Source organism: Mustela erminea, chromosome 8, assembly GCF_009829155.1.
Source record: "Mustela erminea isolate mMusErm1 chromosome 8, mMusErm1.Pri, whole genome shotgun sequence".
Lineage (NCBI taxonomy): Eukaryota > Metazoa > Chordata > Mammalia > Carnivora > Mustelidae > Mustela > Mustela erminea.
This window is the reverse complement of record NC_045621.1, coordinates 76,082,447-76,107,634: the sequence shown is the minus strand read 5'-3', so window position 1 is coordinate 76,107,634 and position 25,188 is coordinate 76,082,447. Positions and strand designations below refer to the sequence as shown.

General features: G+C 41.8%; 1 protein-coding gene and 1 long non-coding RNA gene across 8 annotated transcripts in view; one reads left to right on the top strand and one right to left on the bottom strand.

Annotated features, from left to right (window-relative positions):
* Positions 1 to 11,242, bottom strand: part of ITGA4 (integrin subunit alpha 4) — a 79,888-nt gene extending 68,646 nt beyond the window's left edge. For 5 of the 6 annotated variants that reach the window (XR_004288809.1, XM_032356116.1, XM_032356119.1 and 2 more), the window contains exons 1-2: positions 10,946 to 11,242; positions 10,461 to 10,582 (exon numbers count right to left, since the gene is read on the bottom strand). Coding sequence is in view for 4 of the 6 variants with exons in the window: in XM_032356116.1 (XP_032212007.1) it covers positions 10,461 to 10,582; positions 10,946 to 11,142 (319 nt within the window). In the remaining 2 variants the exon portion in view is untranslated. Of the gene's footprint in view, positions 1 to 10,460; positions 10,583 to 10,766; positions 10,909 to 10,945 lie in introns of those variants that run through there. The other variant, XM_032356117.1, reaches the window with a different exon arrangement.
* Positions 11,243 to 12,821: 1,579 nt separating this feature from the next.
* LOC116597854 overlaps positions 12,822 to 25,188 on the top strand; it is a 76,636-nt gene continuing 64,269 nt past the window's right edge. For both annotated transcript variants that reach the window (XR_004288811.1, XR_004288812.1), the window contains exons 1-2: positions 12,822 to 12,866; positions 23,489 to 23,668. This is a non-coding gene — a long non-coding RNA (uncharacterized LOC116597854). The remainder of the gene's footprint in view (positions 12,867 to 23,488; positions 23,669 to 25,188) is intronic.

Here is a 25,188-nt window from a genome sequence, read left to right as displayed (position 1 = left end):
TATACATTTTATTTATTTTACTTGATTGTATTCAGAAAGAGTTCAACACAGAGGCAGATGTCCCCAAGCAGAAGAGCCAAGTTTTAGGGCTGCAATTTTACAAATCAGGGTTGATCCTCAGTCATCACTAGACCTCAAAATTCTAGAAAACCAGGTCACTTGTGAGCTTAATTCTAGGTTCAGGTTCTCCTCCCACAATAATAACTAATATTTATTACATGCTTCCTATGTACCCAAGCACACTTTTAATTCCATGTAAACATGAATAGTAACTCATTTAATTTTCGTTACATTCCTATGAGCAGATATTATCATAATCCAAACTGCACAGATGGAGAAGCTGAAACAAAGGGAGGTTAAGCATCTTGCCCAAAGTTACACCTCTAATAAGTGGGGAAGGAAGGATTCAGGTAGACGCTGTCAACCACCACCCTATACTATGTCACAATGATGGCTATTAGTACTTTTTCCTGTGAGGCAAGGAAAGAATCCAAGACTGATATTATTCATAAACCTATATAAACTCTATTTCTATAATAACCTACTCTATGACACTAATTTCCAATGTTAGAAAACAAGGAAAGAAAATTTTCTATTTCCATGGTTTTCAATTAATCTCTTGGACTTATAGATTCATTTGAAAAACTATCACTCATAGATGGATACCATTTTGGGTGTCTTTGAAACAAGAACAATACAAAAATGTAAACAGGAAAAAAAAAAAGCACCTCTAGGGAAACCTGCTCTCACTTAACAGTAGGTGGTCATTATTGAAGCACTGGGCTTCGTTTGGAAATTTACAAGCTAGGATGGAGGAGGTCAGGAAGATGTGAGGTATGAAGTATATGAGAGAAATAAGAGTCAGTCCAGAATCCTATGGCATTATTAGGCTCAGACTGAGAAGAGCAGTTATAGACGTCAGAGGACATGTCCCTGTCCAAAGTTTAAAGGATGGGATAATATGTTAGACAATGATTTGTAGACAAAATAATCATGCTCTAAAGAATACCAAAAAACTTTCACAAGTCAACAAGAATGGTATCAAGTGAGGTAAACCTAGAAAAATTTCACAAACATAGGGTATACTTTGAAAGAATCTTCAACATAAGGTGTAGTTTTGAAAGGACATGCCTAATCCATTTCACACAGTTTTTCCTATAAAAGAGATCTGTCAACTAAGTCTACATGCTATTTCTCTGGCATCCAAAGCGAGAATCATACCTGTAAACCAACGAGCCTCCCCTACATGCTATTTCTGAACATATTTATTGTGAGTTAGAGACCTCCAAATAATTTATATGAAAAAGATTCCTTTTTTTGTTTTTAATTCTTGGGGGCATCAGAACAAACACACTGCATTACTGAACACTTATTAAGTCTACTTCCATGCTCTAATTTGATGTTTCCAGCTGTCTTAAATTTTTTTAAAAATCCCCATTTTTAAAATTTTTAAAAAATTTTTAAATTTTTTAATTGTTTTATAAACATAGAATGTATTATTAGCCCCAGGGGTACAGGTCTGTGAGTCGCCAGGTTTACACACTTCACGGCACTCATCATAGCACATACCCTCCCCAGTGTCCATAACCTGACCACCCTCTCCCTACCCTCCTCCCCTCAACCCCCCTCAGTTTGTTTTATGACATTATGGTTTGTCTCTCTCCCAATCCCATCTTGTTTCATTTATTCTTTTCCTACCCCCCCAACCTCCCCATGTTGCATCTCCACTTCCTCATATCAGGGAGATCATATGATAGTTGTCTTTCTCCTACTGACTTATTTCGCTAAGCATAATACCCTCTAGTTCCATCCACATCGTCAAAAATGGCAAGATTTCGTTTCTTTTGATGGCTGCATAGTATTCCATTATATAGATAGATAGATAGATAGATAGATAGATAGATAGATAGCTCTATCTATCTATACATATATCTCACATCTTCTTTATCCATTCATCTGTTGGTGGACTTCTAGGTTCTTTCCATAGCTTGGCTATTGTGGACATTGCTGCTATAAACATTCGGGTGCACATGCCCCTTTGAAAAAATCCCCATTTTTAAAGATGGTCAGTTCTAAGCTCCCTGTCCCAGGTGTGTGTATTGTCGTTCAGATTGTCTGGTGTGAGCAGGAAGAATCTTTGGAACCCAAGACTGGCCCAGACTTTTGGAAATGGAGCTGAAGTGTACAGGAGAGCAATCACCCAAATCTGATGAATGTATCCATCCATTTCACATTTTTACTATCTGCTCATCAAAACTAGCCAGAACTGGCTCTACTAATCAGGTGTCTGCTCTTCCAGGAAACCTTCTGTCATTATTCAAACAGTTTCTTCTCCCCACTGTATCTCTATCATCACGTTTAATACATATTCTCATCATTAATGATCCAATGTTTACCTGTCTCTCTTGTCATCTAGTGCGAATTCTTTAAGGGCTTCAGCCATGTCTTACTCAACTTTCTATTCCTGCTACCTAGCGTAAGTAACCAATAAAATGTATTTAATTAATGAAGGAAGAATCCAGATAAAAGTGTTGTTGACACTTGCTACCAGTATTTTCTTACTCCTCACTTCTCAACCCTCTGCCATCTGGCTTCGCCACTAAAACTGGACTTACTAAGCTTACTCATTAACTATTTCTCTCTATAGCCTATGAAACCTTCTAAGTTCTTACCTTGCTTGACCATTTGGCAACTTTTGATACTGCCAACCATTCATCTCTTCTCAAGATCTCTCATCCTTTGATAATGCCGCACTGACCTGATCTCCTTGCTACCCTTTAGCTTCTTCTCAGTACTTTTATCAGGCTCCTCTTTCCTTCTCCAGTTGTTTTCAACCATGGATGAATATGGGTATCATCTGGGGACCTTTGGAAACTCTAATGTCCTACTAAGGGTTCTGTATTCAATTTCATTGTGTGTGTGGGTGTGTGTCTTGGGGGAAGTGGTTTCCACCAACAAGCAATTCTCTGACCCTCACTGGGTACCCTACAATTCAACTCAATTCTGACTCTATCTGGTGATAGCATCAGATCCCACAGGTTAAGGATCCATTCCTACAAACTGTCCCATTCCCAAAACACACACACACACACACACACACACACACACACAGTTCAGATGTCCATCAAAAGACCAGGTTGTCATCTTTACTTTTAACCACTGGCTATCAGAAGTTTCAACTATGGCATCCCTGGGTTTGATTAACTTGCTAGAGCACCTCACAGGATTCAGAGAGGCATTTTAATTCCTAGATAACTAATTTATTATGGAAGGATATAACTCAGGAGCAACCAGAAGGGAGAAATACACAGGAGAACGCATGGGGAAAGGGTATGGACCTGGCACTTTCTCTGAGCTCTTCATGAGTCCCCGAATCTCCATCTGGATTTACCAATCCAGAAGCTTTCCCAGCCCTGTCCTTTTGGGTTTTTATAGCAGCTTCTTTACATAGACACATGACTGATGAAATCACTGGCCATTGGTGATTAATTCCATGCCCAGCTCATCTCTTCATCCTGGAGGTGGGGGTGGGATGGAAAGTCCCAACTCTCCAATCACATGTTTGGTTCCACTAGTAACCAGCCCCATCCTTACACGGGGTCCAAAAGCCACCTCACTCACAAAAGACATCTTTGTAGCTCTCTTCACTTAGAAAATTCCAAGAGTTTTAGGAGCTCTGTGCCAGAAACAGTGAATAAGACCAAATGATATTTCTTTTTTTTTTTTTAATTTTAAAGATTTTTATTTATTTGACAGACAGAGATCACAAGTAGGCGGAGAGGCAGGCAGAGAGAAAGTGGGCGGAAGCAGGCTCCCTGCTGAGCAGAGAGCCTGATGCGGGACTCGATCCCAGGACCCTGGGATCATGACCTGAACTGAAGGCAGAGGCTTAACCCACTGAGCCACCCAGGCGCCCTGACCAAATGATATTTCTTACTATAAATCACAATGTCACAGCTATCTAGACCCACCTGCAGAGATTTTATTTATTTAGGATGAGCACAGATATTATTTTTTTAAGATTTTATTTTTTATTTGAGAGAGAGAGAGAGCATATGAGAGAGCATGAGTTGGAGGGGAGGGGCAGAGGGAGAAAGGGAGAAACAGCACCCCTGCTGATCAGGGATTCCCAAGGCAGGCTTGATCCCAGGACCCGGATCATGACCTGAGTTGAAGACAGATGCTTAACGGCTTGAGCCAACCAGGTATCCTGAGCGCTGGTATTCTTTTCTTTTTCTTTTTAAGATTTTACTTATTTGTCAGAAAGAGAGAGTGAGAGTGGGCACAAGCAGGGGGAGCAGTAAGAAGCAGGCTCTCAGCTGAGCAAGGACCTTATGTGGACTCGATCCTAGGACCCTGGGATCACAACCAGAGCTGAAGGCAGACGCTTAACCATTTGAGCCACAACTCCACAGACTGCCATGTAGACCTCCCCTACCCCCCCCCCCAGCCTCACAAATCCAACTGATTATCAGATATCTATTCCCATGTCTTCCGTGGACAGCACCATCTTCCATCCAACAGCTCAAGTCTGAACCTTGGGTAACATCTTTGAAACCTTTTTCCCTTTTATCTCTCTCACTTAATAATTACCAAGTCCTGTTGAGTCTGTCCTCTAAATAGCTGTATTTGCTCTTTCTTGCTGCCACAGTCTTAGAACAAGCACTTATCACATGCAGCCTAAATTAAAACAAAACCTTACTACAATTGTTTCTCTACTTTCAGCCCTGACTCATGTACTCCGAAGCATCCCCTACCCTGCAACCAGAAGTATCTAAAACACAGATCTGATCATGTCACTCCCCAGCTTTAACTACCAATGGAAAGTTGACACAGTTTAACCAGAGCTCACAAGGTTGTACAAAAATAATCCCTGCTTAGCTCTCCCAACGACCATCCACTCCACACCCCACATTCCAATTGTATGCATTCCTCTTTTGTTTCAAAGATGCCATGCTCTCACAGACCAGGGTCTTCGCACACATTGTTTGCTCTGCCGGGCACCCTTTACCATAAACCTCCTCTTCCGGCTAACTTCTGATAGTTATTCAGTCCTCCACTTGAACATCAGTCCCCCAGGAAGTCACCACCTTATTTCCCTAATTAGATCCTCTCACCATGCTTTCCTTTAATAACCTATCTTACGGACTCTAACCCCTCTCGGGGCAAAGACCATGTTTCTTTTCAACGTCCAAGTTTCTGGCCCTTTGGCACCCTTCAGCAAAGGAAGGAATGAATAAATGACCCACACGTACAATGGATTGCCACATCTGGCTCCAGGATTGTTGCCTTCGGAGATACTCGGAGTCATTAGGAATATTACTCAGTGATCAGGTAAACTTAAGGCAAAAATGAAATGCATTTAGAAAACCTCAGCTCTCAAATTAGGTGGAAACTATTCTTTTAGAGATGGAGTTTGGGAAATTGCTGGAAATCAGGAGACTTAATTCTCTTAACATGATAGTTTATTAATGAAGCTCTCTGTCTTGATCTTCTGCATAATTAGAAACTATGTTCAGGGGCAATTTTTCAAAATGACCAGAGTGTATCAGTCTCAGCTTCATAAGGTACAATTTAAGGAGTATTGCAAATGAAGAAGAAATGTTATCAAGAACATTTTTGAAGTTTCAGCAGTGTGAGGTTTGCCTTTTAATGTTAAGCTAATAATTCCTGCAAATCAGGCAGAAGTGAGAATGAGGTAATCATTAGTTTAATGATGCAATGCTAGTTAATCTCTTCCAAATAGGTTGTGTAAAATAACCCCTGAGGTTGGCTAGGGTGATTTAATTCTAGAAAGAAATCTAAAGGGGAATAATGATGACCAACTTGTGATGGATCATTGTTCTTTCTGGTAAAGAAAAGAGAGGCACCAGCAAGAACCTTAAAGGTCTAGTAATTATGCAGCACTAGGTATGGAAAAGAAAAGTGAAAGTCCTATTCATTTATGCACAGACACTTGGAAAGCACCTGTTAAAAAGTTAGTGGTTTTTTTCATGCAGGCGAATTATATTTCTCTAGAACAGTGGTGTCCAATAGAAATTATAATATGTCACATATGAAATGTTTAATTTTATAGTAGTCACATTAAAAAAGTAAATGAAATAAAAATAATTTTTAAAAATATACTTCTTTTGGGACGCCTGGGTGGCTCAGTGGGTTAAAGCCTCTGCCTTTGGCTCAGATCATGATCTCGGGGTCCTGGGATCGAGCCCCTCATCGGGCTCTCTGCTTGGCGGGAAGCCTGTTTCCTCCCTCTCTCTCTGCCTGCCTCTCTGTCTACTTGTGATCTCTGTCAGTCAAATAAATAAATAAAAATCTTTAAAAAAAATACACTTCTTTTAACCTAACACATCCCAAATATTATTATTTAAATATGTAATCAGTATTTATTCTAAAATATTTACTTTGGCATATAATTAATATCTAAAGAATAAAGGAGATGTTTTATATTCTGTTTTTTGCACTAAGTCTTTGAAATCCATCATTTAATTTACCTTACAGCACCTCTCACTGCAAACTAACTACATTTCCTGTGCTCAATGGCCACAAGTGGATACTGGTTACCATACTGCGTAAGTTTGTAACTGTAGACTCTTACTCAGATATGTGTGTGTGTGTGTGTGTGTGTGTGTGTGTGTAGCATGTGTATAATGTTATTAGTGGTGACTCCGAAGTAAGAAAAGATCTGGATGTCTTTTGAATGACCAAATAAAGACAATCTTTTTAGTGTAATTTTATAAACATTTATGTAATTATTTTCTAATTCTTTGAATATTAGTAATCCATGGAAAGTCTATGATTCCATATAGTTATGGAGTCATTATTTATAATGCTTTAATTTAGCAAATACCTGTGATAAAAGTTTCCTTTAAAAAAGCCTCGGCAAGGGGTGCCTGGATGGCTCAGTGGGTTAAGGCCTCTGCCTTCAGCTCAGGTCATGATCCCAGGGTCCTGCAATCAAGCCCCACATCAGGTTCTCTGCTCCACGGGGAGCCTGCTTCCTCCTCTCTCTGCCTGCCTCTCTGCCTACTACTTTGTCAAATAAATAAAATCTTTAAAAAAAAAAAAAAAGCCTCGGCAAGGATGCCTGGGTGGCTCAATTGTTAAATGTCTGCCTTCGGCTCAGGTCATGATCCCAGGGTCTTGGAATCGAGTCCCACATTGGGTCCCTGCTTCTCCCTCTCCCACTCTCCTGCTTGTGTTCCCTCCCTTGCTGTCTCCCTCTCTGTCAAATAAATAGATAAAATCTTAAAAAAGAAATGCCTCAGCAAGGATACAAGAATGGCTGAGTAGAAAAGCAACTGGATGTATGAAATCACTATAGCCTCCTCAGACACAGCGTGTTTGGGAACAAGTCTGGGCTCCCATGGGGAAACCACCTTCCTTTGGTTCACAGAGGGAAGTACCACAGAACTGAGGGGAGAGACACTTCTCAGTGTGGAAGATACTCTCAGGGAGGTGGAGGCAGCCTGTCTGCATGCAAGACCAAAAGCACCTCTTCACAAGTCAATTCACTTCACTAAAAAGGGTATCTTACTCTCAACACCTTATACCCTGAACATTCTAGATAAATGGGCATTTGCTGCTCATTTCTGATTATGACTACAGTGAATACACCATAGCCTGTGACAACATTATCCAGAGCGGATGGCATGCAATGAAAGGGTACTGATGTCTTCCAAGGGAGGAGTCCATCTGAGTCAAGCTTTGATGTGAAATTCTAACTGAGAACTAAAGACCAGTCTGTGTGGATAGTATTGGATTTATTATGAGATGAGCACCATTTTAAGAGATCTTCCAACTTCATCTCCTTGGTAGTCAGTTAAGCCATTCCAAAGGAAAGAAAACACCTTACTGACACGGCGGTCGTAGCTCCATACTTAGTGACGGCTGTAAGACTTTTCCGGTTGGCTCCACAAGAAAATATTTTTCACCATGTTTTACCTCAACTGTTACCTCTTACTTCCTACCTGTAACTTTTTGTTTAGTTTATTGATTGTCCCTATTTATTAACCTCAACCTGATTATAGCAGGTAACATATAGATATAGTTTTAAGTAGAACACAGGGATAAAAAGAAATAAACTCATACTTTTAAAATACCTTTTATATGTCAGGTATCAAGCTACACATTTTCTATACAGTATAGCTACCCCCACTTGAGACAGGATAATTGAATCCATCCTCATAAATCTGTAGAATTAGAATACTGTATGTGTCCATAGTTAACATACTTATTTCATTGAAACTTTTCCACAGAAAATATTACACAGTCCACAAACCTGATAATCCTTAAATGTCTTTCACTACCAATTTGTTGTTTTTAGTGTTTCCTTTCTGGACTTCATCTCCAACCCCCTATTTTATAGGTTCAGGTTACTTCTGAGATTGTTCTGAATAGAAACACACAATTTATTTATTGAAGGAATAAAAGATATATTGTTTAAAATGTTCTATGAGAAACAACTTCAGTCAGTTCTTTTGCAAATATTCCAATCTATTTTCACAGCTAGAAGTGTTTCAACTGACTGACTGACCAGAAAACTTGTCTTCCTTTTTGCCTTTTATCTCAGCCAACACCTTTTTTTGTGGACCAAAACTTTGAAAACTAAAAATGTCATTCAGCTTATCATTTCTAATTAAGTCTCTTATTCATCAAACTTTCACTTTGCCTTTATTCAATTATCCATCTAATAAATCTTCACTTAATTCCTGTTTCTGGCACATCAACCATGTGCATATTGCTCTGAGGATATGTCTATATTCAATCCCTTAGCTCCACATGCCCCCAAATTTAGGTTTTCCTTCCATTTCAACAGGCATTAGTATCTCAAATTGTGTGTGATATTATGACATGATCTTTCCGGTTAAACATAGACATCTAGAAATAGATTCAGTGCCCTTCCAGACAGGAAGTAGGTAATACCAGTAGTTACAAGGCCATGGATCAGGAAACTGACAGGACAACAGAAATGAAACTTTTCCTTGCTGAGACTCTGTCAAGATCCTCTGGCAGATCAAGCTTGTCTCCTCCACTCCCTAATTCTTCATTCCACAACTCTTTCATATAAGTAAAATAATGCTTTGCAGAATTGTTCCAAATGGATAGGTCTATGAACATTATGCCTTCCTAGAGTGCCTTTTGGGACATAAGAAACTTAATGAGTGGCTGGCGCTGATTCCACATGCTACAGACAACTGCTAGACTTTTCTGGATGCTCTCTGAGTTATGTGTATACTCTCTTTGAATTCATTCACAATAAGGGAAACCATCTTCCTAGCTGGAGTAAGCAAGGATTACTATAAAAAGAAAAAGGGTTAAAGATGTAGTAGCTTATCCCAAAGGACTATTTATGCAAAGATAAATATGAAAAAAGTACCAACTGTAACCTTTTATTCACCATTTGCAGATGATGCATCAGCAGGCGGACAACATACTGGACTCTTCATTTAATTTTATTTGCACTGAAGACGCACAAAGGAAAGGAAAGGGCTTGGACTTTGGAACCAAGCTGACTTGATTGACTTGAGGTCCCATCTTTCCATCATTAGCTGAGTAACTTCAGAAAAAGTACTTGCAACCCTCTGAGTCACAGAGCCCTCTGTGTAAAGTAGGAACAATGCCAACCATGACCCAGTGGTGCTTTCGGGGCGGAGGGGGCAGAAGCAACACACATACCAGTGTCTAACTATTTAGAACAAGATAGGTCTAAATTAATATCAGTTCCCCTTTCTTTCCCCATATGTCTGTGCAAAACAACTTTGCTTTTGGCTTTGAAATGCAAACTCTCTCCCCCACCAAAATATACTTTTTCAAGCTGTCACCTAGCTAAGAAGAGACATTAAGAAATGACTTCAAGTAGAGTTATCCATTGAACACGGGGGTTTGGGGAGAGAAAAATGAACAAGTATACCTCATTTTAACTATAGTAACAATGGAGATGCCAGTTTTTCCTTGTGCTCTTCTTTTACATTTCATATTCTAAACAAAACGGTAACATTTCCTTTTTTTAGAAAGCCCTCAGGCTCCATGAGAGGATATGGGATTAATTCCAACTGCTATTCCTCATCGGCTCCTTAGCCTGATCTTTAACAAGCCGGATAGGTCAAAGATGGAAATAAAATGCTTAAGTGATGGCCTAGCTGGATCCTGTCTTCAATGTGCTGAGAGCTTTAAAATGTGTTCTACATAAGGGACAGAGAAGGAGAGGTGAAGAGAATGTATCCTAAGAACATTCCTCCCCATAGTTTTGCCAGGGTACTCCAATCGTCCTCCTAAGCAAAAGGGAGAAAAATATTGATAGAAAGAAGGGAATCACTTTTGTTTTAACAAGGTTAGATGGTTTGGAGTGAAGAGTCAAAATCATTCATTTTAGACTATGAGTTTTTCCAGGACATATGCTAGGACACCCCACCGCCCCCCCCCCCACACACACACCCCGGGTCCGACACCCAACTCACCCAGCTGGAGCTGTTCGCAATTCAGGTCTGGATTCTTTCCGATCTTGCATCTGTAAATCGCACCGGGATTGACCACTGAAGCGTTGGCAAGCCAATTGGCCGTGGGCGCCCCCACTACGAGCCTAAAGCGAGAAACGTGCACGTGCGTGCAGACGTGAGCTGTGCTGCCCACTGAACTCCTGGTCTCCACGACTCGCAGCTGGCAGGGGGGCCGCTCCCCCAAAACCTCCATCTCCGCCCACCACCACGCGCACCCAACCCGCCATCCCCAACTCGCAGCTCCTAGAGCCTCGCGCCAGAACGCACCCCAGGCGTGCCACCCCGAGATCAGTTAGCTGCCCGAGCAGATCCAGCGGGCTGACCGTCCAGCACTGCCCTTCAGGCTCCTCCAGAGGAAGGAAAGTTTGAACTGGGCAGGGAATCCCTGAGGCGCCGTTCTCTCGCGGCGTTCAATTGCCCAAAGCGCCCAGTCCCACTCCACTCACCATCGGTTCGCCCCGTGGCTGTGCAGCACCACCGAATAGCCGAACAGGGTGTTGGGGGGGCCCTGGTAGAGCAGCGCGCTCTCGGTGTCCACGTTGTAGGGGTGCCCGGTCGGGACTCCCAGGCACAGCCACAGCAGCACCGCCTCCCAGACGGCGGCCCCTCGGGAACCGGGCCCGCACCTCGCTTCCCCAGCCATGCGCTCTCGGAGGAGAACATTCAACACCAAACAGCCACTGTCCCAAAGTTGCGCGGGTCGGCCAAGGGGAAGAGCGCCCCAAGAGAAGTGCAGCGTGTCCGGCGCCGGCGGGCGAGAGGAAAGGAGGGAGGGTGGGACACACAGAGGAAGGGAGGGGAAGTCGGGCCGCCGCGGGCGGAGCAATCGAGGTTGATCTGGGATGCAGCAAGCCCGCAGGGCCCACGCCCCGCTTCTGCAGCCGGGAGCTGCGGGCGCTCGCGCGGTCCCGGGGCGCCGGCCTCTGGGTGGGGTCCCGGGCGTGGTGCGGAGGCACAGGACCCTGCGCGGTCTCGCCCCACGCGCGGCTGTAGGGGGCGCTGGGGGACCTCGGCTGCGCCTGACGCGCGCCCGGGCCGGGGCCTCCCAGCCCGCGGAGCGCGGGGTGACTCGGGACTCCCAGGATTTGCGAGAGGGGAGCTGGAAGGGACACGGGGCTTCTCCTGTTAACCGTGGTTAGGTCCGACTGCGGAGCGGCGTGGCCCCAGCCTGACCCGCGGCGCACCACGATGAGCGTAGCATCTCCGCGGCCTGCCTGGTGTGGCCCAAAAGAGGCCAGCCGCAAAACTCTGGGCACCAGGACGGAGGCCGAGAACTGTCTGGATCTTTCGTGGATAAGCTCTATCTCTGGTAGTGGTGGGGGCTGGTGAGGGGCGGAGAGGGTATAAACAGCCAGAAGAGAAATTAACCAAAGGGCCACAAATTAAAGCCAAACAAAGAGAACTCCCTGAAAGCTCCGGAGGCATGCTTTGGTGACAAAGACGTTATGGCTATTCGCTTCAAAAGCCCTGCAGCTTTCAGTGCCCACTTCCTTCCTCCCTATACTTCTCTAAAGTCAGGGCTGTGTTCCTGAGGCTGAGAAGGGGTGAGTGGGCCAAACCGGATGGAAGAGCGTTTAGGCTTGGCGGAGGCCAACGTGGAGGCCGGGTTAAGGAAGCACCCACTAACTCGGCCTCACGTTAACGGTATCTTGGCCTGTTTCTTGATGCTCCTCCCTTCCATGCACCCATCATTGCCGCTGGATACACCTGCCATCAGGGATGTAGACCCAGTACAAGGTCAAGAGAAAACCATAATGAGCCCCTTAAAATGCACTGGCGACCCATAGCACAACATACCAGAACCGGGTCGACGATTTTTATCCCAGGGCTATCCAGATGCGCTTCAAGTTCTAGAGCAACGACAGAGACGGCCACAGCCCCTTAGGCTGGTATTTGCAGGAGACACAGATCCAGTTATTAATTAATACTATATGAATAAAAAGAAAGAAAGAAAAAGGATTCATTAAAGCCAACGGAAGCAGCGCATCTTCGGTTATAATGGCAGACACATCATTAAAATACTTGTTCCATCTTCCAGCATATTTACTGAACAGTCACTATGCTAAGCCCACAGGATATCTCAGTACGCAAGGCAGGACAAGCCTTCAGGAAAATTTTCAGCCAACAAACTTTTGGTAACTAGAGAAAGTTCTGAATGATTTAGGGACACTTAAAAAGAGATCTGAAAGCCAAAGAGGGGTAAGTTAGGCTGAGCAATCTGAGAGGGGGAATGAAGGATGATGCTGGCAGGGCCAGAGAGAGGAACTGGCAGGGGGGGCTCTAGGCTGGAGCTTTTAGCTGCCCACACACAGGTGGGCAGGAAGCTGGCTACCCAAGGAGGGACACATCATGAACCTCCTAAACCAGGTTAGGAATTTTTAACTCTCTGCTGGGGTGGATAGGAAGTAGTTGCAAGATTTGTCTTGGGCTGTGTAAGGTGTGTCAGGAAAAGACCGAAAACCTGATTTTGGAGGCTTCCTGCAACAGTAACTGTCAAGATGATGGTAGCCTACAGTAAGAAGGAGGGATAGAGGAAAAACGAGATTCGAGAGAGATCTGTGAGATAGAACCCAATAAAACCTGGTCATAGTATTGGTAAATACGAATGCAGAGCTGAGACAGAGTGGGAGTGTGTGAGTTTGGGATCTGGGTATATGGTGCTAATTCAAAGAGAAAAAAAAAAAATGCATAGGAAGAATGAGGTTATGCCGGTGTGTGTGTGCGAGTGTGAATGTGTACGATGGGCAGGCGTCGATGAACTGAGTTGTAGACAGGTGGAATTTGAGATGTCTGTGGGATGTTAGGATATTCTAGCCATACCTAACCCAATTATTCTTACTCTTTTGTCAACAAACGGAACAAGAGCAACAGTGACACTCTCTCATCATTTGCAACAAATAAGAGGCAAATAATAGTATGTGATAAATCTGTTGTACAAATGAAATGAAGTGGCTTCCGGGATCAGGGCCCCCTGGTGAAGGGTCCTGCTCTGTTTTTCCACTCAGGGTGTATTTCTTCCTGAGTAGATCAACATGCTGATTTCAACCGGATTTTATGACTAGCTCACATTGTTACCACTCTGAAATGAGCAATCCCTCTGGTTTGCAGCCACAACATTTTCAGTTGAAGCTCCAGAAACAGATATATCAAAGGCACTCCCACACCCCCCAGACTCCAGCCACAACGCTGACCTGAACACGTTCCTCTTTCTTTCCCTCCCTTCACCAAATGCTTATGCAATGAAATCGACTCCACAGAATTTTTTTCATAGCATAATCAAGAAGAGTAACAGTCCCTAGGGCACTTGTTGGGGCATGACCTTATTTCTGTGAGTGTGGTGATGATTGTGGCTATAATTCACCACCTTTCCAGAAACAGCTACCCATCACTACTTCATACTCTGTATTAGCCTGACTTTTCTTCCTCCAAGGCTTAGAGAGAGCAGTTCAGTTTTGTTAAGTCAAGAGGAATAAAGGGTGTTTAATGTTGCCCGAAGATACTGTTATCTCTCTAATAACTGCCCTTGTCGGCAAGTATGAGAATCATGTGGGGGGAGGAGGACAGATGGGGAGAAGAGGACAACTTTTCAGAATGACTTGTGCCTATTCCTTACCCTCAACTGAACGTAAATAAGCAGTCATCCAATTAATACGTGCCATTTGATCAGTAGGTTACAGGTGGCCACTGTGTGCCAGGAGCTGCATCAAGTTCTCACATAAAAGTAAAAGATGAAATCCAAGTAATCTCTATCCTCGGTAAAAAGTCCTCCCCAGTAGAGAAGATTCGAATATGGGCTCACCTAGCTTCTCCTCCTCGAAATTCTCTCTTCTAGAGATACTGCCTTTTTGAGCCCCCCTTCTGCCTCCTGAGCTCCAGATTCATATGTTTTATTGCCTACCTGACCTCTCTACTTGGATATCTCATGGGCATTGTGAATACAACATACCTTACACTGAGTTTTGTTCCTCACTTGAGTCTAAACTATTCCTCCACCGAATCTTTTCCTTTCTAGTGAATAACACTCCATCTGCCCCGTTGTTCAGACCAGAAATCTGGAAAGTAATCCTTGACTTCTTCCTCTCTCTAGTCCCCATACCTAATCCACCGATCATCAAGGTCTATCAATTCAACCTTCAGACTATATCTCAAGTTGATCTATCTTCTTCTGTCCTTCTGTTATGTCCTGCTGTCCTTCTGTTCTGTCTGTCTCCTGGTCCCCTCTTCTAGGTGGAGGAATGTCACCTAGATTTTTCAATAATCCACTACCTGGTTTCCTGACTCATCCCTCCACACACTATCAATCAGAGAAGCTATAGTGAACTTTTAAAATTCTAAATCAAAATTGTAAATCCTTTCAATAGTTTCCCACTGCTCTTCTAGTACAAACTTAACGTGGCCTACAGAGACCCAATGATCTGGGGTCTGACTACTTTGCACACTTGCCATTGGCCACTTGCCCAGGTCATGGTGTTTTAGCCACCCAGGCCTTCCTTGATTTCGCTAAGTGCATTGAAGTTTTTTCAGCCTTGGGGCTTCTGTCCATGTTGTTCCCTCTGCCTGGACATACAACCTCTGACTTTTCACGTGATTCCTATCTTTCTTCAGCCTTAACCTAAAGGTCTCCTCCCAAAGGACTTCCTTGCCTGCCTATTTAAAATAGGTCACCACGTGGTTCTTTCACAGGCTATGCTGTTCATGCTCTTCAAAGCCCCTTAACTCATAATCATATACGTATTTGCTTTTTCATTTTGTCTTTCTCTCTAGAATATGAGCATAGAACACTCGTGTTGTGCTGTTGGAGTTGTTCACCCCAGATCTCCAGCATCTGGTATCTGGCTGGCACAGAACAGGTGCTCCATAAGTATTTTTTGAATGGTCCTTGTGTGATTTGAACTTTTTACATTAATAATGTCATAAACGGAGAGAAATATGAATGTTTATGAGCTTATTTTCATGCATCATTATATGCAAAACAACGTGTTACGTCCCTTAGGAGATGCAAAGACATGTCAAGTTAGGTCCTACTTTCAAGCAGGTTATAGTTTTCAAGGACACAGATGATATGGTTTAGAGAACCAGCCAATGTAGTCAATTGTGAATGTCATATACATTGCAGGGGAGAAGGGACCATTAGTTGAGAGCAAATGGTGTTGGCATGAAGGGCAGTCTCGAGACCTAAATTTAGGTACAGTGTGTAAGGGAGGGGAAATTGAAGAATTGGTATGATACACTGGGGAAAAATTGACATGATTTGGCAAGTACAGGTAAAATGGAGAAGTAAGGTATGACAGGCATTTTTAGGCCAGGTGGCTGAGACAATGGTGATGCCATGAAAAGCAACACAAAAAGCCCAGGAAAGAGTGGGAACAGAGAGGAAAGGAAGAGCGGTTTGGATAATGCTGGGTGGGTTTTAGAGATTAATCTAGGACAGTAGAATAATCAGATACATCTGGCAAGTACTGTTGGTTAGTTTTTCTTTTCCTTTTCCTTTATTTTTTTAAAATTACTAAAGTAAAAGCATGCGCTAAGTAAAACAATTAGTGATCCATAAAGAAAATAGTAAAGAAAAAAGTAAAGAAATAGTAAAATAGTAAATAGAAATAGTAAAATAGTAAAGAAAAAAGTCCATAAAGACTTTTCAGTCTCTCCACTCCCTTTAATCCACTCTTCTGAGGCACCTCCTCCCCTGTCCTCAGTAACCTGACTGCACTCAAGTGCTTGTCCCAAGGTCTGCTCTTGGGGCATTCAAACTAAGTCAATAAAGGATTTTTTGGTTGCTTTGTTTTATTTTTACAGTAATATAGTTTCCAACAACAAACCAGCAGCTCTAATTCTTTTATCCTGAAAGATAATATTAGCCCAGATTTCCTGATGCTTGAATATAAATATCAATTGACAAGTTCACTTTTAAAGAACCATGAAACAAGGCACCTCCTCAGTCATAAGAGTTCTGAAACCTTCTGAGAAACTGTGTGGGACACACTCTCGAATTCCTCACTGGAAAAACGAGAGGCTGGAGCATTTACCCAAGACCCATTCTCTTCTTGGTAGGAGGTGAACTTTGCTGGTCACACTTTGTAGGCCAGCACAGGAAGAGGAGAGACTCGGACTCCCTGCAAAGCTGCTGGTGTGCTGAAAGGGTGCACCCAACAGCAGGGTAGCTCAGGAAACCCAGAGGGTGTGTCATCGAAGATGTCTGTTCCTACTGCCAATCCAAACCCTGGGTGGTGCATTAGTGTTGCTCAAACAGCTTTTAATCTCTTAAATTGTCTCTGTTTGGATGGGGAAAATGAATGACTGTGGGTAAAGCACTTAATACAGTGCTTGGCACATAATCAATACAGAATAAATAGTAGCCCTTACTCCTTCATTCTTTTTTTTTTATCATCATCATCATCGTCATCGTCATTAATGATATAATTTATGTAGAAATAAAGTACCTCCAGGGATAACCAATGTATGGAAATCAGAGCTCAGGGCTCATATGTGGAAGGCTGTCCAAGTTATAAAAGGCATTTTCTGTCTCTAAGTGCTTATATTTATTATACACTCATTCAACAAATATTTAGGGAACACCTATTATGTGCAGCTGAGAGATGCTGTACATAACATGGTATACAGATTTGGGATCCTTATCCTTTTTTAGATATGCCTTCCAATAGGCAATCAGACAATAAATAATAATTTCCTGTTTTTAGTCTTGTGGCTTTTCAATATATTGACATATATAAGCACATGATTTTTTTTTTGTTGTTCTGTAGTACAAATACAAATATGTCATTTCCCCATTCAGGGACTCCTAATGGCTCCTATTCCAACTCAACCCAATTAAATTAGGGTATCTACCTGGGTTTAATACCTTTTTTTTTTTTTTAACCTACCCTAAACATAGCCTTCCCTCTGGAAATGTTCCCTTTAATTTGGGGTATCAACAGATGAAGAAATAACTTTTTAAGCCAGTAGGTACCCAATGCCATACAAAATACGACACAACAGAGAAATTCAACAGACAGAGAGGTTTCTTCTGGCTTGGGTGTTTGGGGCAATTTTTCTGGAATAGAAGGGCAATTCTGAGACATTTTCTTTTTACAGTCTTTTCAAAACTCCTGAAACTACTGATACTTTATAACTTCTTAAACCAAGTCTATTTCATGCTTCAGTTCAGAAAAAGAAACAATTGCGCCTTTTGTTACAATGTATAGAGACCTAGTCTAAAGCCATTTTCCCCACCAAGCACATAGTTATTATGTGACCACATTTTATCTCATAAGTAATCTGACCTGGGAGATTGGATTTGTGCACTGGAATGATTTAACAACTGGTCCACGCAGGGATCTCAGAGGTTCACATGACACAGATAGTTCACGGTATCACTCTCCTATATTCTCAGAGGCTAGAGTGATAGTAAAAGTGCTAGACAACAGTGTCTTATCCAAAGCCTCTCATAGGATGACCTCATCTGGCAAAACAGCATTCCTAGGCATTTTGGAGAGGGATGTGGTGAATAAACAGTGTAAAATTGTCTAATCATGGGTAAAGTTATATCACACAACAAACATTTATGTACAAATGTTCCAAGTACTTTGAAGAGACAAAAGAAATGAAAGATATGTTCCTATTCTCAAATAGCTGTTAATCTGATTAGACTACATACACAAACTTCAAACCAGAAAATAATTTCAAAGCAACATAACAAAATACAGTATGAATAAAGCAAAAATTATATAATGTAATAGTGATGTGTTCAAAGTAGCTAAATGTTCTGTGGGGGGACTAAAGGGGGAAAAATCTAGTTTAAGCTGACTTCCTTCCTTTTCTTTTCTTCTTTTTAAACCAGACCACTCTGAAAGAACATGGAGATTATTCTTTGTAGACCAGATAAAAGATAAGAGAACATCAGAGACTAAAATATCATCAGTAAATAGGAGGAATGTAAACAGTGAAGAGGAGCTATACCCCTTTGTAAGAATAGTGAGAAATAAGAAAAATAATTTAATGTACCAAAGCTTCCTGAATTGTTTAAAATCCTACAGAGATTTTAGAATTATTTCCAATTTGGATTAGTAAAATATAATGAATAATACTACAAAAACTAATTTTAGCTCTATCTCATGCCTATGCATTGGAAGACCAGCAGACAGACTGGAAATTCTATTTTTGGTGCACACTGAAGATCGGCTTTGTTTATAACAGTTGCACGGTATATTGACCCAGTAAAGTAAATTTCCTCTGTTTATAGAAACTAGAAAAACTATTTTGGTTTTAAAGCCACATGTTGTCATAAGGAACTCATTAGAATTATGGATAATAGTGGGGAAAAAATCCATTTCATATCCATCTTTTGTTATTGTCTAAGGGATGGTAATACTAATTCAACACAATGATAATAATATAAACGTTTTCTTTGTGACCTGTAGAGATATTTTTTACTCTTTTCATGCTTCACATAAGAATACACAGGCTTTATTTTATTTTTTAAGATTTATTCATTTATTTTAAAGAGAGAAAAAGCCGGGCCGGGGGCAGGGCATGGAGAGAGAGAGAGAGAGAGAGAGAGAGAGAGAGAGAATCTCCAGCAGATTCTGAGCTGAGTGCAGAGCCCGATGTGGGGCTTGATCTCACAACCCTGAGATCATGACCTGAGCCAAAACCAAGAGTCAGACACTTAACTGACTGTGCCACCCAAGCCCCAAGGCAGGCTTTTTTAAAAACCAGTTTTAGAGACCATAGAGTGATTTGGGAATGTCCAATAATGAAACTGAAGTCCAATAATGAAACTGTCCTTATATTTTTATAACTTCTTTATTATTAAAATGAGAGGGTTCAATTAGATCGTCACTAATGTTATTTCTGTTTAGAAAATGTTACTGTTTTAAGTTACCATATACAGCTGGGGAACTGTATACTTTCAGAGCCTACAAGAGGAGTCAGGAAATCACACAGATAGGCAGGTGGAAGGCATTCAGTTCAGTCACTAAGTATTTAAAATGTGAGAAGATGTAAAGGTAAGGAGAAAAATATGAATCTTGAACAAATATCAACACTTATATGTCTATACATCAAAATCTATAACTGGCTATCTGTGTATCAGTCAATTCATCTTTTATATGCTGGGTTAGTTAAGTATGTGCTGAATAGAAATGCTTTTCTTTCCATAAATGTCAGATAACACTCTTTTCTAGCTGTGATGTTACGATATAGTAAGAAATATATATTTTGGTCTTTGTATCTAGCTCCTGGCCAGAGCTCCTGAAGTCTTGTAATTGCCCAAGTGATAAAGGTGAAAGGAGCACCTTGGTTATAATATTTAGATTTTGTTTCCAGCTCCTGAAATAGAATATCCCTCTGGAGGGATAAAGGTCACTTTTGGAAAGCCCCTGAAAATTGGGGCTGTTTGCTGGGAGAACCAGCCATGTGATTAGATGATTGGAATTTTGAACCCCATTCCCCAACCTCCAGGAGAGAGAAGGGAAGGCTACAAATTAGGTTCAATCACTAAGGATCAATGATTTAATCAAGTGTGTCTGTGTAATGGAACCTCTCAAAAACTCTAGATGATGGGCTGCGGAGAGCTTCTGGGTTGGTGAACAGTGAGGTTTTGGGAGGGTGGTGTGCCCAGAGAGGACATGGAAGCTCGGCACAGCTCCCACCCCCACACCTTGCCCTATGCATCTCTTCCATTTGGCTATCCCCGAGTTGTATCCTCTATGATAAACTGGTAAATAGAGTGTTTCCCTGAGTTTTGTAAACCATTCTAGTTCATTATGGAACTAAGGACAGGGTCACGGGTACCCCTGATTTTTAACCAGTCAGTCAGAAGTATGGGAGGCTTATATTTCTGACTGGCCTCTTTCTTTGTGGAACCGGGCCCTACCTGTAGGGTCTATACTACCTCTGGGTGTCAGTGTCAAAACTGAATTAAATCATAGGACACCCAGATGGTGTCTGCAGAGAATTAGAGAATTACCCGGTACAGAAAACTCACACACTTGGTGTCAGAAGTGATTAATGTAGAGAAAAGAAACAGTTTCTTCCCTTATGAGGTTTCACAATTGCCTTGCCCAGGACTCATTTCCCTTTGTACTCATATATATGTGGTCTTCTGATAAATGACCAAAAAATATATTACACTTGTATGGATCTTTACAATTTACAGAGTATATTTTCCGAACTGCACTAAAGTAGCTGTGAAATAATTATCAGTAAAGCTTGAGATCCTAGGGGCATTGTATGGTGCAAAAGGAAAGAATACAAAATGCAGCATGGTAGTCAAAGGTATACTTTTAAATTAAAGAGAGAGAGATTGAGAGAGATGATTTTCATCTTAGCCTTAAACTGAGAGTTCCTCTTCTCATCAACAGATGAGCAACTAAGAGCAGCACCAGTGCAAACTCAGAGACAAATGTCAAAGGCATCTAGCCAGATCACAAACACTTAGATCTCAGTGGTGGGGAGAACTGCAAAGACAACATTTCCAAATACGCAGACCTCATTAAAGATTATTTTGTAGCATAATTGGAGAACACTGTAACCTCTATTAATGGACACTGAGCTTTGAGTAATTGTACGTAAAGAACCGAGAATCCTCTGTAGGTAGGGTTAACTGCCTAATAAAAGGAAGTGTCAGCCCCGCCTCATTAATGTGAGGCCAGCACAAACTGGGGCACAGAGGTAAAGAAGGTGCAGGAACCAGGTCAAGAGACTAGATAAGAAAACAGCACTGACCATGTTAACAACTGCCTTTTGTCGTTGTTGTTTTTCATTTTCTGTTTTTTGTTTTCCCTCTTTGGCCTCAACAAAATAAAGACCATTACTGATAATTCAGGGAGGAGAGATTGAACTTTTAATATAAGGAGTTTGCACCTTAGCTGCTATCTTTTAATGTTAATATGATTATAGGTTGTTCACACTCCTCTGTGAGTTTCGTCAGTCCTAGTTGCTGCATTTATTCCTAGTACAAACTGCTGAGATACCAGTTCTAATTACAGGTTAAACTCTGACCTAGTCAATACTCCGCTACCTAGAATACTCACCAATTAAATAGGAGATAATGCTGTCTTACTGAGGCTTATTCCTGGCCTTAAGTAAACTTTATATTACAGGTTTAATCCTTAGAAGACAAGACTCAGTAAGGTAGAATAATTTCTTTTGTTTTAGAGATGAGGCAGTGGCTTATGAAGTGTTAACTGGCTTGCTCCAGGCCAGTGACCACAGTCCTGACCTCCCACTCTCCTATTTCTTTTACAGGGAGACTGGATTAGCCCATCCGGGGGGACAGCCAATCTGAGTGGTTTGCCAGGGTCTCTGGGAGTAGCACCGGGCAAAAACAGAAAGACCTTCCTCAAGTCTGAGTTAGGGAAACAAAGATTAATCCATTCAAATGAAGAATAAAAACGGGGCTGTGGGGGGGAAGCAGAAGAAGAATGCAAAACTAAGGTTCAGGAAACAGGAGGAAGCTGACGAAAGGAGCGGGTCTCAATGTTCCTGTGTAATCACTGTGATCAGAGATGAAAAATCTATGATTTGTCTTGATTGGCTCTGGTGTCTTAAAGATACAAAGATTGCCTGTGGAAAGGGGCATCTTATAGCATTAATAAGTGACTAAGAGGGCACCTGGATGGCACTGTTGGTTAAGTGGCCACCTCTTGGTTTTGGCTCAGGTCGTGATCTCAGGGTCGTGAAATCAAGCCCGAGTCAGGGTCTGCACTCAGTGTGAAGTCTGACTAAGTTTCTCTGCCCCCCCCCAAATAAATAAATAAATATTAAAAAAAAATTCAACCTGGTCTGCTATTTAAATAAATTTATTTATTTATTTACTATTTCTTTACAATCAATATACTCCAGGACCTATGCTGTGTATAGAGAAGAGAAGTTCAGTATCTAAAGAAATCTTGCCTTTGCAGGTTGAGAGCATCTATTTAACTCCTAGCTTAGTTGAATTCAGATTCACAATGTTTTCCTTGTAAATTAAGGAAGCTTTGGGAATTTAAACTTTTCACCACTCTATCAAGGTAATTTTGAGAAGCTGCTGTGCCTCACCTACTGCCTTTCCCAGGCATAAGAGGTTAGTATTGGAAATAAGGCTGAGGGAATGAAGTTACACAAAATGACCTTCTAGATCCATGTAAGTCAAATCTTCGTCATGAGACTTTTCATTAAAAATGATTACTGCACCACCTGACCCACCTACATTCAAGTGTTAATATAAAAGTAAATCTGTTTCAACCCTTATTCAGAGTAATTTTCAGGTTATTCACAGTTTAGACATAATTGCCCCTTCTACATTTCTGCCGATAATTAAGGTGGGTCATCTCAAAATTTAACTGAACTCCAATAAGTTAATAGTATAAAGGATGCACTCCAAGCCTTCAGCAAGCTTGCAAAATTCTTCAGAGGCAGCTGGCATGGGCTGGCAGGAAAGCCATGAGTCCTGTGGTAGACAGAGCAGAGACTGGGCAGAAACGATCCTAATCCATGTCTGGCTCTCTGACCACTGACCACTGGTCACTTCCACAAGCCTCACATTTTATTCAGACATGGAAAAAATGACTACATAGCTTTCGGCTGTTAAGTGTTTTTGGAAGTGTTCATAAATCTTTATGAAATCCAATTCAGTCTTCAACTAGTAGTAGTTCAAGGAATGAGCAAAAAAGCCTTCATAGCTCTGTTGAAAAAGTTTTCATTGAGTCAAATGAAATTCTAGTGGTTTGACAGAGATGAATCCTTGTTTTGGGGTCAACATCAACATTGACAATGCTTACTGCCAATAGGCACGTTAGCAACTCTGAGTCCCTGAGGCTGGTTACAAAATGAAAACAGGAGAGCAGAATGGAGGCAGGGCAGGACTAAGCCTCCTCCACAGCCCTCAAAAGACTCCCATCCTCAGAGCACACCGTTATTAGCACTAGCCTGGTTTTAAAGTCAAGAGAACAGTTTTGAGAAAAAAAAAAAACTGCCAGATTTCATAACCTCATTTGATAATCTTTCAGACAGGACCTTCAAATGGCTTTTGCCTCTGGTTTAGAGGAAATCCTCATTTTTCACCAGAGAGCTCAGCTACGCACCAGCTCCGGATATCGTCTGAAGTGAAATGATAGTCTGACTTGTAAACAACATCCCAAGATCTCCTGTACGGGAACTGAACCTACGAGAGAAACATTTGTCTGAGGGTAAGCCTGCTTGTTCTCTTATGCTCCTCTGTATGTATAACTCAGACGTCTGTTCACAGATAACATCTGCATGGCTTCTTTTGGAAGCTCCCTGACCACTCATCGGTGCCCATATCCCTCAGAGATCTGCTTCCTCCTACGTCCCTCTTTCGCAAGCACAGCTCTGCTATCATTTCTTTGGCCCATGCTGTGAAACTGTCTAGTCTACAGGGATATCCATTTTAAGCCTGGCTTTGTCGTGATAATCAAGTCTTAGGCGTCAGCAAGTAAACTATAGACAATTTCCCAGTTTCTTTCATATTCCTCCCAAGCCTATATACTTATTCTATCTCTCAGCAAGTATTTACTGACGCCTACCCTATGCAGGGCACGGTGCTTGGTGCTACAAATGCAAACATAAATAAGACAGAATCCCGTACTCAAGGAAATTACAGCATGTAGATGCAAGACCAACATATAACGAAGTACTACCCTTTTAAAAATTGCAATATTCCATGTGGGAACAAAGAAGATGTGGTCAACCACAAGGGTCAGGAAAAGCTTATTTAAGGTAAGGGCATCTAAGGGCATCTAAGGGGCATCTTCTGATACGAGAAGGTGCTCGCTGAATGGGGGTGAAGCTCAAAGACAGCATGAAATACGTAGTGCACTTAGAGAACTTGAGACACTTGGCATAGATCAGGGAGTAGCAGGAAGAGACGTCAAAGTAGTAGGCAGGAATTAGAGTATGCAAAGCTCATATGCCACACTAAAGAATATGAATTCTTATTCTATTCAGAAAAAAAGTATGCAGTAGAAAAACATGCCTAGAGAGATCAGGGTTTGAATAGGAAATTAGAAGCAGAGAGACTAAATGATGTATAAGAGAGATGCCAAGAGCTCAAATTAAATGGGTCTTAAAGGGCTAAAGAGAAAGGGATGACGCGAGGGTAAGGGAGGAAGTGAGTATGGTGTCCACAGTTCTTGGGTGACTGGGTATTACCATTCACTGTGAAAACAGGTTAAGAGGAGAAGCAGATCTGCATGGGAGGGTTGGCCGTTGAGTTTGAGTTTTCTGAGACACATGCAATGACTATGTTCCAGAGAAATTAGATGGAGATACCCCTGTGCCAAAGATAAGATCTTTGTAGCATCATAAACATGCAAGTAGATGATGAAGAGCACACGGAAAAGGAGAGAAATAGAGCACTGGAGAGAATCATGGAGGACACCAGAGTTCTGGGTCAGGCAGAGGAAAAGCAACCCACAATTGAGTCTAAGAGGAAATCATCAGAGAAGGGAGAGAACCAGAGAAAGTTCAGCTTTCTGAGGACCAAGAGGAGAGACTATTAAAAGAAAGTGGCTCCATGTGAATAGGATTGATGGCACAAATACTATGGGGACTTAGCAGTTTGGGTACACAGTGAAGGGATTGAGCTGTAATCCCAGTGTCGTGTTCTTAGGAAAATCTGCTGATTACCCCAGGTGGTGGCAGAATAGTCCTCAGTAATAGTAAAACACCTGGAGAATGTCTTCTAAGA